General features: G+C 35.5%; 1 protein-coding gene across 1 annotated transcript; it reads right to left on the reverse strand.

Moving 5' to 3' along the window:
- Window positions 1–3,264: 3,264 nt before the first annotated feature.
- On the reverse strand, window positions 3,265–19,727 carry LOC100252221 (very-long-chain aldehyde decarbonylase CER1). Its single transcript, XM_002265153.4, has 10 exons — window positions 19,661–19,727; window positions 19,093–19,316; window positions 18,740–18,972; window positions 17,245–17,464; window positions 6,023–6,398; window positions 5,783–5,890; window positions 4,774–4,974; window positions 4,425–4,523; window positions 3,866–4,039; window positions 3,265–3,689 (listed from the first exon to the last, which is right to left on the reverse strand). Exons 1-10 carry the CDS (start codon window positions 19,718–19,720, stop codon window positions 3,525–3,527), a joined length of 1,860 nt encoding a protein of 619 aa, XP_002265189.2. The 5' UTR covers window positions 19,721–19,727; the 3' UTR covers window positions 3,265–3,524.
- Between the last annotated feature and the right edge of the window lie 220 nt (window positions 19,728–19,947).

The raw sequence follows: 19,947 nt of genomic DNA on the forward strand, positions 1-19,947 counted from the left end.
CGTAGAGTTAATGCTATGATGGATCAGTAGCCCGGTGATAAAAAAAATCAACAGCCCGGTGATGACAAAAATTAGTAGCCCTCTGAAAAAAACTCCTTGCATCGATCCAAAACGGAAACCTCTTCTCACACTCTCAAAGCTCTCTTTCTCAATCCCTTCAAACAGCCCATCTCACACTCTCAAAACTCTCTTTTTTATCCCTTCAAACGGCTCTCTCACTCACTCAAAACTCTCTCTTTTGATCTCTTCAAACAGCCCCTCTCACTCTAAAAAAAAACTCCTTCCCGATTTCTTCAAAAAAACGACACCCTTCTCTCTGAAAAATTCCTTGCACCGATCCAAAACGGCAACCTCTTCTCACACTCTCAAAGTTCTCTCTCTCGATCCCTTCAAACAGTCCCTCTCACTCTAAAAAAAACTCCTTCCCAATTTCTTCAAAAAAAAGGGCACCCTTCTCTCTGAAAAACTCCTTGCACCCCCTCTAAATGGCACTCCTCCCACTCTCAAAAACTTCCCTTACCGACCTTCAAAATGGCATTCTCTCATGCTGTCAAAATCTTTCTCTCTCTCATCCTAAAAACGGCAGCCTAGTGATCCCCCCAAAAACTCAGCAGTAACCCGGTGATCTTTAAAAAAAATCCTTCAATTGTCATCCCCTTCACGCTGTCCAAGTCTCCTCTCTTCCAAAAAATCCTCTCTACCAATCCCTTAAAAAATGGCACCCTCTCACGCTCAAACCCTCTTCTGATGTGTTCTACTAGTCTCCAAATGGTGTGGCTGGTCCCTTTAAGAGCTCCCAGGTTATTGCGTAAAGTCTTTCAAATGATAGTAAGCTGAGCGTGATGCAAAAATACCCCTATCGATCCCTTCCAAAAATCCTCTCTCACACCCCTTACTCTCTTTTCCTTCATTTCTTTAAAACTCCGTCAGACTCCCCTATCTCAGTCAATCCGTGGTTCCTCCAATCAGTCCCGTTGACCCTACCAACATGGAAAAAACCCCTCACCAATCCAACATTATTAGAACCCTCTCCTTTTGAACCTAGCCTTCATTCCATCCCTATACACACCGAACATCTTCTTTTCACCTGCTAAAACCAGCTTTGGTAAGTTTCTAAACCTTCCCATCTCTCTATTTCTTCCCTTTTTTCATATCTGTTTTGGGTTGAATGCTCTTTCAATCTCCCTTCCATAGAACCATGCAATAAAAAACAATAAAAACAAAATCATCCAATTAACTAATAATAATAATAATAATAATAATAATAATAATAATAATAATATTAATATTAATAATAATAAGATGATTAATCATATACATGTACAAGATAACCAAAATATTATTTCATGATAAAGAAATGTAACGTTAGTATCATATAATCTCCTAAAATAAATAAATAAATAAAAGAACAAATAAATAATTAAATAAACAAATAAACTAAAACCCACTTAAAACAAAAATCAAACAAATAGAATTCCAGAAGACAAACCTTAGTGTACTAAGCTTAAAGAATTACCCAAGGGATTCTAAGTGGGCCTAAGGTGGTTCCTAAGTGGGCCTAAGGTGCCTAAGTGGGCCTAGGGTGGTGCCTAAGTGGGCATAAAATGGTGCCTAATGAGCCTAAGTGTATCTAAGTGAACCTAAGGTGCCTAAGTGGGCCTAGGATGCCTAAGTGGGCCTAGGATGCCTAAGTGGGCTTAAAATGGTGCCTAATGGGTCAGGTGTGTCTAATGGGCCTAGGGTGTATTAAGTGAACTATGTACTAAGTGGGCCTAGGGTGGTACCTAATGGGCCAGCTGTGTCTAAGTGGGCCTAAGGTGTACTAAGTGAACCTAAGGTGCCTAAGTGGGCCTAGGGTGGTGCCTAAGTGGGCCTAGGATACCTAAGTGGGCTTAAAGTGGTGCCTAATGGGCTAGGTGTGTCTAATGGGCCTAGGGTGTACTAAGTGGGCCTAAGGTGGTACCTAATGGGCTAGGTTTGTTTAAGTGGGTCTAAGGTGTACTAAGTGAACCTAAGGTGCCTAAGTGGGCCTAGGATGCCTAAGTGGGATTAAAGTGGTGCCTAATGGGCTAGGTGTGTCTAATGGGCCTAGGGTATACTAAATGGGCCTAGGGTGGTGCCTAAGTGGGCTTAAAGTGGTGCCTAATGGGCCAAGTGTGTCTAATGGGCCTAGGGTGGTGCCTAATGGGCTAGGTGTGTCTAAGTGGGCCTAAGATGGGTCTAGGGTGCTTAAGTCTAAATAAGGCTAACAAGAGTCACAATGGGGTTAGGTAAATCCCTCAACCAAAGTCTCCAAGGTGGCTTAGAAAAGATACGTTACACGAGTAGCAATGGGCCACCAGGAAATTGTTGTAAAGTATCAAATAAATACCTAATAGGACATGTGTTAAGAGAACAAAATGGAGAGTCTACAATCGGTAGTTAAATTTTGTAGTTTCTAAGCAAGTGGTTTGAGAAAGGATGGAAGGCTTAGTCTAAGTAAATTCTTATACTCAATTAATTTTTTTTATAGTAGATGTTTTGTTTGCTTGAGGCTTACAGTTTTTTTATCTCTGAAGAGGTTTTCCACGTTAAAATATTGGTGTTATTGTCTTTTTATTATATCTCTTCTTTTGATTAGGTTTTCATTAGTTTATAATATTTCCATTGAGTTATTTTGTTGATTGATTGAGATATGAGTTGAAATTGGATCATTTAAGCTTTGAAAGAATGTAGTATATATGTTTCAATTTCGATGTTGATGTCAAGGGACATGTGAAAAATGTGAATTTAAGTTAATGAAATGTCTTATATATCTTGCTTGGGGAGTGTTAACTCATTTGTATGTGAATTGTATTGACTATCTTGTTGGGAAAGTGTTAGTTGATCTATTATTGCTTGTGATTTTTTTGCTTGTTAGTAGGATTGAAATAGAAAGTCAACACTCAAAAATTTAGGGGTGTTGTTTGCATTTGTGAGATACCAACTCAAATTGTATTAAAAACACTTGTTCACGTCCCCCCTCTAGGTGTTATCCATAGGTGAGATTCATCTTCGATATCTATACCTATTACTAAGGAGTGCATAAATGGAGAATAGGAGATTGAAGATCAAGAGTCAAAGAGTGCAAGATGGTTACTTGAAAAACTTCAAATCATATTAAAGTTAAGAGTATAGATCAAAGTATGTTTTCTTCCTCATATCCTAAATGTTATTTTTTAAAGTTTTATATTAAAGATCAAATGAAAATATTTTCCAACAAAGTCTAACACAAATAACCCACAATTTTGACTTGCAAGAGTCAAATGGAATATATTTCAAGTAGAGTCCATAACCCCAATTTCAAAACTTGGTACACGCACTACAATTTTTTTTTAAATCTCTCTTAAAAATTAACAACAGAGGAAGGTAATCAAGAAGGCTTGGAATATCATATCATGCATACTTAAAAGATAGATAGAGTTCATATGACATGAACCATAACATATAGCATTCCAGATATTAGCAATAAATAGAAAACCAAGTAAATAAAGTCGTCTTAATCTTTAAGAGGGAATCATTAAAGGACGAAATCCATGTTGAAGACTGGCTTCCCAAATCTTCTCAATATTGAAAATAGTGTGACCGCACTCGTGCACATTCCATCCTTCTAATGCATGCAATATTCCAGCTACACGCCATGCACTCATTGCTCTTCTTGGCAACCAATTCTGCATTTAAATAAATATTTTCATAAACCAAAAGGTATACAAAATAAATTTGTACTTGTTACATATGAAAGAACACTTATATTAATTGTATGGAGCCATTTGTCATTATGCTTAAAATTAACTTTTATACTACTATATAATGCTTGCTATCTTCAAAATTAATATTATTGACTGACCTCACACGAATCCATGTCCTCAAAAGATGTGGGAGACATCATTGCTGGTGTGGTATGGTAGAAGCAATCTTTACGCATTCTCTTTGGAGGGAATTGAGAAAAGGGAATAAATAAAGTTCCTTTTGGTGCCTTCAATTGTTCTTCCTCGGTCAAGCCATCTCCAACCAACCATATCTGTACAATATTTCACTACTATATCTCAAATATCTTTACTGCTAAGTCCATTTATTTTCCAAAAGAAAAAAAGAAAAAAAATTAAGAAATGAGAAAATGGTGGTGGGTTGTTGAGAATTTTTTTGGCCAAATCTTGTTTTGATTTTCAGAAAAATTGCTGCTCTCATTATGATATGTAAATTCTCCAATGCTTAATTATGTCAACTTCATCATAGTAGTTCTTTGTTCATTAGCCTGTCATTAAACAAAAAGTTTTTCTCAATGAATACACTAAACAGTACAAGTATAATTAAAAAGGAAGTTTTCAATGGTAAGCATTAAGGAAGATTATAGAAAATAAAAAGAAAAAGAATAAGAAAAGAAATGATGAAAGAAGGGATTTTACCTTATGGGCATAATTTTTTGAAAGAGCCAATTTGCCTCCCAATTTGGTGTTCAGCTTCATATTGATATTTGCGTACTCTTCCTCATGGAAAGTAGCCACCTAAGAATTATTTCAATTGTATTCCAATATAAATCAAAACTAGGATTGAACAGGTAAAACAGCAGTTGTTGTTTGACATTAATTAAAGAAGTTAGTTTTTGCTAGTTATATGATTATTTGAGCATCATATATCATACATTTTTGGTACACCTAATCACCGACTACTATATAAGTAGGTGATAAAGTAGGGATACATATATGTAGCACCATTCAAATTTTAATAACATTTTTTCATTTATATTAAAAATACCTGGATGCCCTTTTGGCACAAAGCAAGGGCTGTGAAATAAGCAACCTTGGAGAGCTTGCCTCGGAAGAGTACTTGAGTGGTTCCTTTTGGAATGCTGTTCAAAACAACGGCTACTGCTAAGCTGCTCCCATCCACCACCTTGATTTTGAGCTTAGGATTTCTATGGATGTAAAGCTCACCATATATATTAAGCTCTTCACCCTGCATAATTTTTTAATTAATTAAAAAAATTATTTTTAACTAAAACTTTTCAAATATGGATGATGAATTGTTGGAGGGCTCAAAATGAAGGAAGGAAATGAGTGAATTCATCATATATAAAGTATAAACCAAGATGGTAAAATTATTTATAGGCACAACAGTTCTCTTCTAGTCATCAAAGACTTACTTTTTTTATAATGAAAATAGGGGATGTGAATGAAAATAGGGTATCTCAGTGGATCTCAAATGTATAACAATCTAAAGTTGGTTCAATAATAGATAGTTCAACCTCTATCAATCCGAGATCTTCTTGTGAAAGTTATATTAATTATATGATATCCCACCTTGATTAAAGGAAGAAGTTTCATGTAAATGTATTTTGAATTTTTGAGGCCTAAACAAACAATATTTGCACATGCAAGGACCTCCTCACAAGGGATGTCGTCTCTTACCATAATCATATGTTACATTTTAATATCTCAATCAATTTCTAGTACTATATTAAAGTGGACAATATTCACATAAAAGGGATTTATGATATCTTAATCGGTTCTTAACATTATATTAGCAAATAATATCCATATGAAAGGAATTTGTGATATTCCTGTCAATTTTTAGTATTATATTAAAATGGATAATATTCATATGGAAGGGTGACACTTGATTAAAGTGAATAATATCCAAATGCGAGGATGTAGATCAGTCATATAATTTCTCTACATCTATGTATGAAAGGGACCAAAGGGAATGGGGGAAACTAAAGAAGAATAAAAAATGGAACCAAAATGGTAAACGAATAATAACTTGCCTGGTTGAGAATGCCTAAACTCAACACTTTAACACCTCTTTGGTCTGCATCTAGTATGGCTTCTTCAATCAAGCTATTGATGGGCTCATTTTGCCCTTTCAAGAAGTACTACGACATCCAACAATTGAGTCAATGAGTAATAACTAACTAGAAATAAATCATTCTTAAAAAAATAAGAAACAATGACAAAATACATTAATAAATTAAGAAAATAAAATAACAACAAAATATGATTCTTACTTGAATCCTATATTTTGGTATGACCCATGTTTGTAACTTGAGTTTGTTGAAATGGTTCCTTTCAAGAACAAATGTACGAGAACAAATCCAAATCAACATCATATACCAAGATGTTAGAGGCCACATTAGTCTCAAGTACCATTTGGAGATGTATGGCTTGGAGGCCACAGAGGCAAAACCTAGCCTCATATGATAAATGGAGTCTGGTGTTGTGAGATGGGTGAGATGCACTACATCAGGCGATTCTTCAGGCCTTGTAAGTGATTTTTCATATAATACATCTGAAGATTTGTCCACAGTACCATAAATGTAGTCATAGAATGGCATGAAGAGTGAGTAATTGGTTCGGAATTGGGTGTGATGCAGAGAGTGAAACCTAAAATTTGAAGAAGTTGAAATCATTTATCATCATAAAATATATATGATTTCTTACGAATATCCAAAAAAACTAGAATGTGGAAATGATTGAAGTATTACTAAAGCAAGTTATTACTAATTGAATTACCTACTATTTATTTCATTTTTTTTATATTAATTTTTAAGGTTATTTGATTAAAAGGTCCCTAAGTTTAGAAATTTGACCCTCCAATTTTTTTATCTCTATTTGACAAAAATGTCCTCTCATTTTTCTTGTAAAAATAACTTCTTTTAAAATTTACATATAAATATTCGAAATGGTGAATGGTATTTATGTAAAAAAAAAAAAAAAAACTATGAAGTTACTTTTCAAGTAAAAAGTATGGAAGAAGTTAGATTTATAATTTGGGAAATATTCATCCCTTTTAATCAATTTATTCTATTTTTTATGGACTCATTTCAATTGCAAGTTGGGATTTGATCAAAGGAAATATTTATATGTATTTCTTTCTCTTTTTTTTTTCTTTTTTATATTAAGCAAGTGCCTTTTAATATAATTAACTTTTAATGATGTAATTGATGCAAAACAAAGCATAAAAAATATAACAAATATTAATACTATTTTTTTATTGGTTCTTGTTCTTCAAATATTTGGAGTAATTATATTTAGGTGATCAATTTGTTGGGTTTTTTCTTCTTTTTCTTTCGAACAAAATAATAAATATAGATTAATGTTGTTGTTGCATTTATTTTATAGCTTCTACATCAATTTGATGTGTAAAATTTTATTTTGTTTTTAAGTCTTAAGTAAAATGCTTAACAATAGCTCTACTATCCAATTACTAATATCTTAGCATTATTTTTATATTTTTATTGTGTATTTATTTAATTTTAGGAATAAATTAAAATGAATAACTCCTAGTTTTTATGGGTTCTATTATTATACAAAATTTTATTTATTTGTAACATAGTATTTAGTTCTTGGGACCACATGCAACTAATTTGGTCCCATACATGACCTTGAAAAAGGTGTCTCATGTTGGACCAGATAGGTGCCTCTTTGTCTACTTCATCGTGATTACATGTGATCTCACTTTTAAATTAATATCGTGGGTGATCCAATGTTTTTGCCATATATTTTATTTTTAAGATTTTTTATTTTATTGAATCTATCTATATTTAGTATGATCTTTATCAAAACTTTGTTGGAATTTAACACGGAAGCTAACATACAATAATCCAGATCAATATGATTCAAACTCATCTCTGTTAATAAAATAATAATGATAACTTTAATTAATAAATAAATCACATACCGTTTGAAGAAGACGCAGCCATGAGAGATTTCCCTTCAACTTATAGATCTTAAATCCTTGATTCTTCTTCTCCTTATCAAACCTTAATACACAGAGTTATTTTCTGTAATTGATGGAAAAAAAACACACACGAAGGGGTTTCTGTATCTTTCTTTTATTGATAGGAGAAGAGGGCCAAGAATACACGTTCAAAAAACCGTTCTGAACGTGTCAATCGAAATAACTGTTAATTATCTCAAATAATAATATTAAAATTATTATAATTTACCCAGTCCATCAATTGGTAAATATCTATAACAGTTTAAAATAGTGGATATTAATTTAATTGGCTAAATAATAGGTTAGTGGGCCACCCACTTAATTTAATGTGGAAATAACATTCTCCCACTTGGCCCACTAAACCGATTATGAAAACTATAATATATTTAGTTTATATATAAATATATACTGGAGAATAAATTTGACACGTGATCACGATTTCAATAAACTTAGCCAATACATCCAAAATCATTTGCCATAATACTGAATCAATTTAGATCATAAATGCGAGTCATGGCGGTCACATGACCATAATGTCATGTTTCCTTCCATGCACCACACATCAATAACCCTTACTAACCCAGTCCTTAATGCCAAATAGCCCCTGTAATTTGTCTTGTCAGGACAATTCTTGTTTATCAAACAATAAAATGTGCACCCATAATTGAAAACAAGAATAAACAGAAACAATTTTAATGCGCAAATTGTCAATTACATAACCACCATTCATCATCATACACATTATGGATTACTCAAAAGACCCATCCTCATAACATGTTCCAAATATGCCTTTGGAGGTAATCCTTTAGTTAATGGATCAGCAACCATAAGTGTGGTCCTAATATTTTCAATTGACACTTGTTGTTTCTGGACTGTTTCTTTAACAACTAAATACTTTAAATCCATGTGTTTCGATCCACTAGAAAATTTGCCATTCTTAGAGAAGAAAACAGCTGCGGTGTTATCACAATATATTCTCAAAGGTTTAGCAATAGAGTCGACAACACCAAGCCCTGAGATAAAATTCCGCAACCATAAAGCATGACTTGAAGCTTCAAAACAAGCAACAAACTCGGCCTCCATCGTGGATGAAGCAGTAATTGATTGTTTTTCACTCTTCCACGAGATTGCCCCATTTGCTAGCATAAAGACAAACCCTGAAGTTGACTTTAAGCTATCGAGACAGCCACCATAATCAGAATCCGAGTAACCGACAACCTCTAATTGTTCTGATCTTTTATATGTGAGCATATAATCCTTTGTCCCTTGTAAGTACCTCATCACCTTCTTTGCAGCTTTCCAGTGTTCGAATCCTGGATCACTTTGGTATCTTCCTAACATGCCTACAGCAAAGCTGATATCCGGTCTTGTACATGTTTGAGCGTACATCAAACTCCCCACAGCTGATGCATAAGGAATTTTCTTCATTTGCTCTCTTTCAATGTTATTCCTTGGGCACTGCATTTTACTTAATTTGTCACCTTTCAATATAGGTGCAATACCCGATGAACATGATGATTACTACTCAAAAAGTGCTATTTGATAGCTTGTAATTAACTCTTTTAAACACTTTTGAGTAGTAGTTATTACCTTTTAACCCAATTAACATGTTAAGGACCCTTGCAATCATTTCTAATCAAATTGTGTAAGTTTTGGTGTTTTTGTTAGTAATTTGATCACCAAAACAATCCAAGATTGAGGAGAGTTATTTGGAATCCATGGCAAAGCAATGAAGAGCTCAAATTCATGAAGAACTAAGCTTTGGAGCTCCATATCCCTTTGCCAAAGTCGTTCAAAGTATGCAAGGAGAGAAGCAAGGAGAGAGGAAAAACAGAGTGAAGAAAACAGAGGAAAGCTAGCTGCAGTCTTCTTTTGCACTTTTGGAGCACTTCCCGAAGTCCATTTTCTACATTCTATATACCATTTCAAAGCTCAGGAAGTCAATAATCCAATGCTTCAAATGGTACGCGATTCGGAGTTGAAACGAAGGAGTTACAGCCATTGCAAGCAGATCACTCCAAAATGTTGCGAAATCAGCCTTTTGTTGCGAGAATTTCGCAGCCTTTTTGTACAGTGCTATGGAATTCCTCCTGAAGCTACCCGATACATGCCGCAAGCTGGAACGCTGAGAACCTCAAGGTGGAAGCCAATTTCGCAGCCCTGCGAGTTTAACTTGTTGTTGCGAAAATATTTCGCAGCCCTCTTGGGTGTCTGCGAAATCTCGCAGACACCATTTTTCACCTACGAAATGTTCTTGGAGCTTCCCGATATTTTTGCACCGACTCTTTTGGATATTTTTCTTCAGATATTTTTGTATAAATTTCCATTTTCTCCTTGTATTCAGCCACTCATGTAATTCCTTAGCTAGGAAGTATCCAAGGAAGGGTAAATTACCTTCCTATATAAACTCTCTTGTAAACACTCTCAGGAGACGCTGGGGGAAGTATGTAATCATATATCATATATAGAATATACAGAGCCTTGCTCTGTTTTCCTTCTCTTTCATTTTTCATTTCTTTTTCTTTCTAGCCAACCAAACTCTGAGGATTTTTCCACAGAGGATGAGAGGCTAAGCTTTTTGTCTCTTGGAGTAAGGAAAGCCGGGTAAGTTTTCGAATGCATAAATTGGAAGTTTTGTTGTTTTAGTTTTTAATGAAGAGAAAGTGTGACCCGTTAATGGTTTTTATCTTTTTAGTTAACTTAAAATGCCTTTAATTCACCTGGGCCAACACTTGGTAAGGCAAGTGATTTCCAACCATGGAAATGCACTAGTTTACCCCTTGCGAGCCTTTGGGAGGTGACTTGAAGGTAGGATTTTCTAGAATAGCCAACACTTGGTAAGCTTTTGGACTCTAAGGAGACATCCATTAGTTATCTCTTGCGAGCTTTTGACGGGTAATCCAAGGTTAAAGATCATCTTGAATGGTAAGTGCTCGTGAGAGGCATGAACCATTGCAAGTTGCATCAGTGAGAGGGATTTAGTGTTTGAACCCATTAATGGGAAGCATCTGTACAACACCGGTTAGAGAATTAACTATATGTTAATTCTCTAATGCGAGGAAAAGAAACAAGTAACCGGAACTCCCTTTTTGTATGAGGAATCTGAGCCTAGTGATCTGAACTCCAAGAAACATCTTTCTTTGTAAGTAAAATCAGTTACTATTTTTGGTTAGTTTAAAACCAAACCTTTTTCATTCAAACATCTTTATGTTTTCTTTTAAAGCTAACCTTGAAATGAAAAGGCACCAATTCAACTTTGAATTAATATCATTTGTGAAGTGAAAACCCATCCCAGTGAACGATCCTAGAGCCACTATACTATAGTAGCTTTGTCTTTGCTACCCTAGTATATGGTGTAATAGGTTATAAATTTTGTTGATTACTCCCTCAATCAAGGAGCACTAGCTGGACACGAATCAGCTGAGACACCAATTGGGCACGAATCAAATGGCGCCGTTGCCGGGAATCGAACCTCGAATCAAATGGTGCCATTGCCACTGCCACTGCTAGGGACGAATCACATGACTGCATATTAAATCTCTCTAAAACCCGATCAATATATCCTTTCTGAGATAAACCTAGCACTCCTCGAGATCGATCCCTAAAGATCTCAATGCCAATAACATAGTTTGCCTCACCCATATCAACCATATGAAAGTTTTTAGAGAGATATTCCTTGGTTTCACGTAATAAACCAAGATCACTGCTGGCAAGCAAAATATCATCCACATACAGTATCAGAAATATAAACTTGCTCCCACTAACTTTCAGATATATACACTGATCAACAATGTTCTCTTTAAATCCGAAAGATGTAATGGTATTATTGAACTTAATATACCATTGTTTGGAAGCTTGTTTAAGACCGTAAATGGATTTCTTTAATTTGCAAACTAGGTGTTCATTTCCTTTCTTTGCGAACCCTTCAGGTTGTTCCATATAGATATCTTCATCCAAATTCCCATTTAAGAATGCAGTTTTCACATCCATTTGATGTAACTCTAAATCAAAATGAGCTACAAGTGCCATAATGATTCTAAGCGAATCTTTCTTGGAAACTGGAGAGAAGGTATCTTTGTAATCGATACCTTCCTTTTGAGTGAAACCTTTGGCCACAAGTCTGGCCTTAAATCGTTCGATATTGCCTTTAGCGTCGCGCTTTGTCTTAAAGACCCATTTACAGCCGACGGGTTTACAATTATTAGGCAATTCGATGAGATCCCAGACACCATTATGGGCCATAGATTTCAACTCTTCATTCATAGCTTCCATCCATTTACTAGAATCATCACTTTCCATGGCTTGTGAAAACGAAACCGGATCCTTCCTTATCCCAATATCAAAATCAGATTCCTGTAGATACACCACATAATCATCTGTAATGGCAGGTCTCCTTTCTCTTTGAGATCTCCTCAAAAGTGCCGGTTGTGGTGGCTCTACAGCATTTTCAATGGCAATATTTTCTAGTGGTAATGAACCATCTCTATTATTTTGCTCATTATCCTCAACTTGTTGAACAGGTTGAGGGACAATAATTTCTTGAGGTAAAAAAGGTGGTGGGATATCCACTCTTATTTCCTCAATATCTACCTTTCTTGGTTCATTACTCCCACTGATTTCGCCATTCTCTAAGAATCTGGCATTACCGGTTTCAATTATTCTCACACTATGGTTAGGACAATAAAATCTGTACCCTTTCGATTTATCCGGATAGCCAATGAAATATCCAGATACCGTTCTTGAATCAAGCTTTTTCTCATGTGGGTTATAGATTCTTGCCTCCGCTGGACAACCCCATATATGTATATGTCTCAAGCTAGGTTTCCTACCAGTCCATAACTCGAAAGGAGTTTTTGGAACTGCCTTACTAGGAACTCTGTTCAAGATATACATTGCGGTTTTTAAGGCTTCACCCCACAATGAAATAGGTACAGAAGAGTAACTCATCATACTCCTAACCATTTCCATTAATGTGCGATTACGCCTTTCAGCAACACCATTCTGCTGTGGCGTACCAGGCATTGTGTACTGAGCATGAATGCCATGCTTTTCAAGGAATTTGGCAAAAGGACCAGGATTTTGTCCTGATTCATCATATCTGCCATAATATTCACCGCCTCGATCTGATCTCACAATTTTAATCTTTTTATCTAATTGTCTCTCGACCTCTGTTATGAACATCTCAAAGATGTCAATGGCCTGAGACTTTTCATGTATTAGATAAACATAACCATAACGAGATAGATCATCTATAAAGGTGATAAAATATTTCTCTCCTGTGAAACATGGAAGAGAGAGTGGTCCACAAATATCTGTATGAATTATCTCAAGGAGCTCATTACTTCTTGTGGCACCTTTCTTTGTATGTTTAGTTTGCTTTCCCTTTATGCAATCCACGCATACATGAAAATCAGTGAAGTCAAGATTTTGTAAAATTCCTTCCTTCACTAATCTTTCAATTCTTTCCCTAGAGATGTGCCCTAGTCTTCTGTGCCACAAGATTGAAGAATTTTCATTAATTAAGCCACGTTTTGAACCAACATTTGAATGCAGGGTTATCAAAGCTTGTGCAAATTCATGATTCAAGGAAATTTTATATAAACCATCACATAAAATACCAGAACCAACTGTAACAGAATTCAACATCAAACTTAATTGTCCAGAACTGAATAAAACAGAATATCCAGTAGCATCTAATTTAGACAAGGAAACTAAATTCCTAGAGATAGAAGGTACATAAAAAGTGTTTAAAAGATCCATCCGATGACACGTCTCTAATAGTAAGCGATAGGTACCAACAGCTACCACTTCAACCTTGAGACGGTTTCCCATATAGAGGAACTTTTCACTTTCCTTTGGTTTCCTGGTTGTAAGGAATCCCTGCATTAAATTAGTCACATGAGTTGTGGCTCCAGAATCAATCCACCAAGTATTTGAAGGAACTTCAGCAAGATTAGATTCATAACATACAAAAGAAAGATTTATACCTCTCTTTTCGAACCAAGCCTTGCGCTTGATACAGTCCTTCTTCACATGCCCTTTCTTGCCACAAAAGTAGCAACTTACAGTGAATTTTCCATCATGACTCTGGCTACCTTCCCCAGGTCCGCTTTTCTTAGGTGGAAAGTTCTTTCCCTTTTTGAATTTTCCTTTCTTCTTCGTGACTCCATGAGTTACAGCAAAAGCATGATTATGTCCTTCTTGTCTTAATCTCACTTCCTCTTGTATACATTTACTGGTGAGCTCATTCAAGTTCCACTGATCACTGTTAGTATTATAGTGGATTTTGAATGGAGCAAATTGTGATGGAAGTGAGTTAAGGACAAACTGTACCAAGAAGGACTCATCCATACCCATACCTAGTGCCTTAAGCTTTGCAGCCTTTTCAGTCATGTTCAAAATATGTTGCTGAATACCTTTCTGACCATCATATTTCATGGTGGTCAATTCAGCCATCAATGTGCCTGCAAGGGACTTATCAGCGCGTTTGAAGCGCTCCTCAACAGATTTCAGAAATTCCGAGGCAAACTCGGTTTGAGGGAGAGAGGTCTTGATATTATTGGCAATAGTCATTCTCATAAACATCAGACTGAGTCTGTTTGATTTTGACCAGGCTTTTGATTGTTCCACCTGCTCCGGAGTACTATCATCCGTAGCTTCAGGAGGTTTATCAGAAATTAAAGCCAAGTCAAGATCCAATACACCCAGTGAGAATTGAACTCTTTCATACCATTCAGAAAAGTTTGACCCATCAAAAATAGTCATTCCAGATGCAAGAGAGTGTAATGAAGTGGGAACTGTACAAAATAGAACAATGCTCATAATAAGCTTCAAGTATAAAATAAAAAACAATGAACTAATGATATCATTAAAATTCTCCTTTGGGTAAATTTTAACATATCCAGTGTTCACTTGGAGGGAGCTTAAAATACTTTACTATCTTGTGTCATTTATATGTTACCTTTGGGTATCCATTTTACTTTTCTAAGCAACACAAAATAAAACATTAATTAATAATTAGCAGAAATTGACTCTCCTTTGGGTTAGTCTCATTCTCCTAATTATAAAGAAAATTATTAAGAATTTTACAAGTCTCCCTTTATTCTTTTATGCAATTCAATAAATACAAGGCTCACTAATTTAGGTTACTTTGGCAACTATCCAAATTAGTTAACCATATATTTATAAATTGTCTTTAGATAAAATATTCACAAGATGAAATTAATTCTTTTATTTGAGTTAAAAAACAAGGAAATAGTATCTATAACAGATTCAATAATCAATCATAATATAGTATCTTTAATAATTAACAGATTCATCAATCAATAAAAATTAAAGAAATCTGCATTCACTGAATATACTAAAGCTAATACTTGCATTCCTCATATATAATAATAGTAATTTCACAAATGTACAGATTCAAATCATATAATAAATCAATTAAAATCTTTGGATTAGTGCCTGAAACATATAATCCTGTTATGGTGAATCGCTTGCACAAGCTGGAAGGAAATTATAGGTTCTGACCGGAGACATGACACTGCCACTGTTATTTTTTTATTTTATTTTATTTTATTTTTTTTTTATTTTGGAAAAACAATAGCAGGTTGCCAAGGCAAGTGTGGTGCCTGAAGCGCGCCTGAAACGGCGCCTGCAACCAGGGATGGTGGCGCCTGAAAACGGCGCCTTCAATGGCACCGCAATGGTGCCTGCAACCAGCGCCGGCAATGGCGCCTGCAACCAGCGCCGGCAATGGCGCCTGGATCCGACGAAATGGCACCTCTCAATGGCGCCGACAATGGTGCCTTAGACTGGCGCCTGAAAAACGGCGCCTTCAATGGCGCCTGCAATCGGCAATGGCGCCTGAAAACAGCGCCGGCAATGACGCCTTCAACGGCGCCTGCAACTAGGAATGGTGCTGCTTGAAAACGGCGCCTTCAATGGCACCGCAATGGTGCTGCAACCAGCGCCGACAATGGCGCCTTCAACGGCGCCTGAAAACAGCACGATGGCGCCGGAAATCGCGCCTGAACTGGCGCGTGAAACCTGGAGAAACGGCGGCGCCGGATATTCAAACAAAGAGGATAAATTGAAGGAAAAAACCGATGGCCATCCAAAAACTCGTGGATTCCGACAGTGGCAGTTTCAGACGGAGCTTTCATGCACCTGCGCATTTACTTTTCATAGACGCAAACGCAAACCCCGGTTTTACGTCTTCCTCTCATGGCCGTGACTCGCAAGACTCTCGCTGAAACTACAGACTTACCCTTTGCCTCCTGCCTCTCATCTCTCAAAAAAGATTCCAACCATCCGGATCCGTGCTTGAATCCGACGGTTCATAGGGACAGGTCCATTGTTCTTACCGTGGGGCTTTAATATATATGTAGTTAGTGACCGTAATATCGTAGTTATCGTGGGTTTAAAGATGAGCAATGATAAACATACCCGTTGGTTATCATTAATGGAAGATAAATCTCAAAAAAAAAAAAAAAAATCTAATCTTTTATAAATTGATCTGAATATTTAAATTCAAAACCTTGCTCTGATACCAATTGTTGGAATTTAACACGGAAGCTAACATACAATAATCCAGATCAATATGATTCAAACTCATCTCTGTTAATAAAATAATAATGATAACTTTAATTAATAAATAAATCACATACCGTTTGAAGAAGACGCAGCCATGAGAGATTTCCCTTCAACTTATAGATCTTAAATCCTTGATTCTTCTTCTCCTTATCAAACCTTAATACACAGAGTTATTTTCTGTAATTGATGGAAAAAAAAACACACACGAAGGGGTTTCTGTATCTTTCTTTTATTGATAGGAGAAGAGGGCCAAGAATACACGTTCAAAAAACCGTTCTGAACGTGTCAATCGAAATAACTGTTAATTATCTCAAATAATAATATTAAAATTATTATAATTTACCCAGTCCATCAATTGGTAAATATCTATAACAGTTTAAAATAGTGGATATTAATTTAATTGGCTAAATAATAGGTTAGTGGGCCACCCACTTAATTTAATGTGGAAATAACAAACTTTCCATATTTATCCATAATAAATCAAAATAATCATAGATTAGAGTTCTCTACCTAATAGTTCTCACACCAATTAATGTTACAATAAATGTTTTGTGGCTTACGAGTCCCAAACATGTGGTAGTTGTGGAGGGCGTAGTGGTACCACCATGGACTCTATATTCATTATGGTTACATGTGGTCCCGCATACACCTATCATGGGTAGTCCATGGCCAATTAAATACACTCCTTTTAACATTTTTAATTTTTAAAATTTATATTTCTTCCTTGTAGATTATACTAATGTTTTAATCCCTCTAATATGCGACATTTGAATTAAAGATAAACTAGTTTTTGTTCTTTTCAATTGAATGTCTTCAAAGGCATGGGCCTTATTTAATACTACCGGTGTCTGTATCATATTGTAAAACAAGAATATCAAATGAAAGAGAAGCATAGAGTGATGGTAGGGGGGGACTTACGAGGGGGTATACATAAGATACTTGAGGAAGGGAAATATGGAGAAGAGCCACTTGGGCACAAGCTCGAAGTTGCAGTGCCCCATGTTGTTCATGAAATCAATATAAGAAATGTAGCCGACAAAAGATACAATAGATCTTGTTCCGGTGAAAATCACGGTCAGCAATGGTATTGAAAACAGCAGAAAATATCCTATATGCTCCGCAAATGGATGAATGACAGCTGCCATACAATATAACAATATAATTAACATAATGAAACTTATTCAAAGTTGAAGGGTTTTAATGACCGATATGTCCCCTTCTCTAGTTTTGATTTTATTGGTTGATAAGTTTTATGGGTTTGCTTCCACCTCATACATTATTAATGGGTGTTGTCCCATCTTAACGCTCATGTGGGACTAAGAACTCGTTTGATAGTAATTCTAGGTAGGGATGACAACGGGACGGGTTTTTTCGGGTACCCGTCCCGCCTCTAATGGGACGGGGTTTAAATTTAATAAATAAGTTTGGGACGGGTATGAGATTTTTTTTTAACCCAAGGTGGGTTCGGGTATTGCCCCATCCCGCACCGTCCCACCCTGATTACATATAAATTTAATTTTAAAATTAATTTAATTTAAATTTTTATTTTACTATTTTTAATATATGGATAATAATAAAAAAATTTAATAAAATAAGTTATAAAAAATATAATAATTTTATTATTTATAAAATATACTTATTTTAATGTAATTAAAAATTTTAAAAGTAATTTTTTTTAAAAAATTATTAAAAAAAAAACTAAATAGGGTGGGGCGGGGCGGGTATGGGAAATTTCCCATACCCGCCCCGCCCCGTTTAATGTTTTAAACGGGACGGGGATGGGAATTGTTTTTAATAAATAGGGCGGGGTTGGGATGGGGGCGACCCGTCCCGAACCCGCCCCATTGTCATTCCTAATTCTAGGAAGCGTTTCTAATATTTTTAACACATGAAAATTTTTATCATTTAAGTGTTAAAAATACTAAAAACATTTCCTAAAATCAATGTCAAATGCGCTTTATATCATAGGACATTTATTCACTATAGTTGTATTTATTGACTATGCATGGCCGAATCCACCACAAATTAATTCCTTTGGAGCATGAGTATCTTAAATAGTTTATCATCTGTGATAAGATTTTTCTTGGGAAAAAGTCATTTCGAGATATATGCTACAAGCCAATCCATCTTTTCATATTTTTAAATTATCTCAACTAATCAAAAAATATCTATTATTTTATGCATTTTTATGTCAAAGATAATCTCCATGCAGTTTCTTTGGTCCGGATGAATACAATCAAAATCTAAAAATGTTTAAAATTTTAATTATATTTAGAGGGTATTTTTATTTATTTATTTATTTTTTTTTTTAAGAAGTCAGCATAAAAGGATATATACTATTCTATTTCTTTTTAAATATTCCAGAAGTAAGTCGAAAGCAGTTAAAGCTGAAAAGCAAAATACTAGTTCTTACAGGTGATGGGCTCAGTGACGATAGAGGAATGGTGATGAGAATGGTAACGTGAGTAGAGATAATGATGGTGCAGAGCCCTGTGAAACCAGTAATACAGAAACTCCACAGGGCCCATATGAAGCAGAATTGTAATAACCACACCATCTGCTCTCCAAAACGGCATGTGAGTTCCCCCTGGAACTGTGAAATAAGTTATGTAGAATATGATCCCATTGAAAATAATCTGGTCATCCCTACAAAACCAAAACACCATCAGAAAACTTGGACTAAGACCTCCCACAAGGATTGATTTGAGGCGTTAAATTTTTTAACTTTTTGTCTTGCTTCAAATGATAGGATGCGTTTATATATACCAGTTTCTTTCTCTGTCAACTTGCTCAAATTCAATGCCCTTGTCAACAATCCTGTTGTTGCCTTTGGCTGTTCGATGGCGAGAAAGTGAAATCCAAAGCTGGTTGTGGAGCATCCTCCATAACAGAAATGGGAATATTAGAAAGTGAGAAATGTCTCTCTCCTTCTCATCTTTCACTACGAACGAGTATATGGCATGAATCGCCCATGGTGCCAAGACTACGTACTTCATCCACATCAGACAACAAATTAGTACAAGTGAAAAAGTAAATAAATATATAAAGGAAATTAAATTTGAAATTCTTCTTCAGAAAAACCCTGTATAGAAAATGCTTGAGTTTATAGATCCTGCATGTCATTAAAAAGTAGACCCTGTATATCTATCAGTATATATGACTGTAATTTTGACGACAATTATTGGTTTCTAAAAGATTTTTATCTTGTCAACTTTTATGTTATGCGGCATAACAATCAAACATGGCAAGATCATATCCAGGGAGACCCCTATTTAGTAAAGAGAGAGAGAGAAAAAAAGAAAGAGAGACAGATTTGAGATTGACTAAGGAGTACCTTGAAGTTGCCAAGAGGTGTCCATGGCCAATCAGTGAGTATTCCGGGTTTAGAAGCCATATTTGGATTTTGCTACTTCTCTTGCTTCAAGAATGCATATGCTCAGGGGTATATGTAGTGTGTTTTTCCATCAGAAAACTCAGCTGCTATCAATGCAGTTGTGGTTTCCAACACCTAACAACCAGCTACGTGCCAACAAGGAGAAGCTCCATGCGACAAATAATTGGATCCTGTCCACGTCGTCATTTAAATTCTAACCTAAAAGCAAAAACAAAGTAATATTTCAC

The sequence above is a fragment of the Vitis vinifera genome, chromosome 15 (genome assembly GCF_030704535.1).
Source record: "Vitis vinifera cultivar Pinot Noir 40024 chromosome 15, ASM3070453v1".
NCBI classification, from domain to species: domain Eukaryota; kingdom Viridiplantae; phylum Streptophyta; class Magnoliopsida; order Vitales; family Vitaceae; genus Vitis; species Vitis vinifera.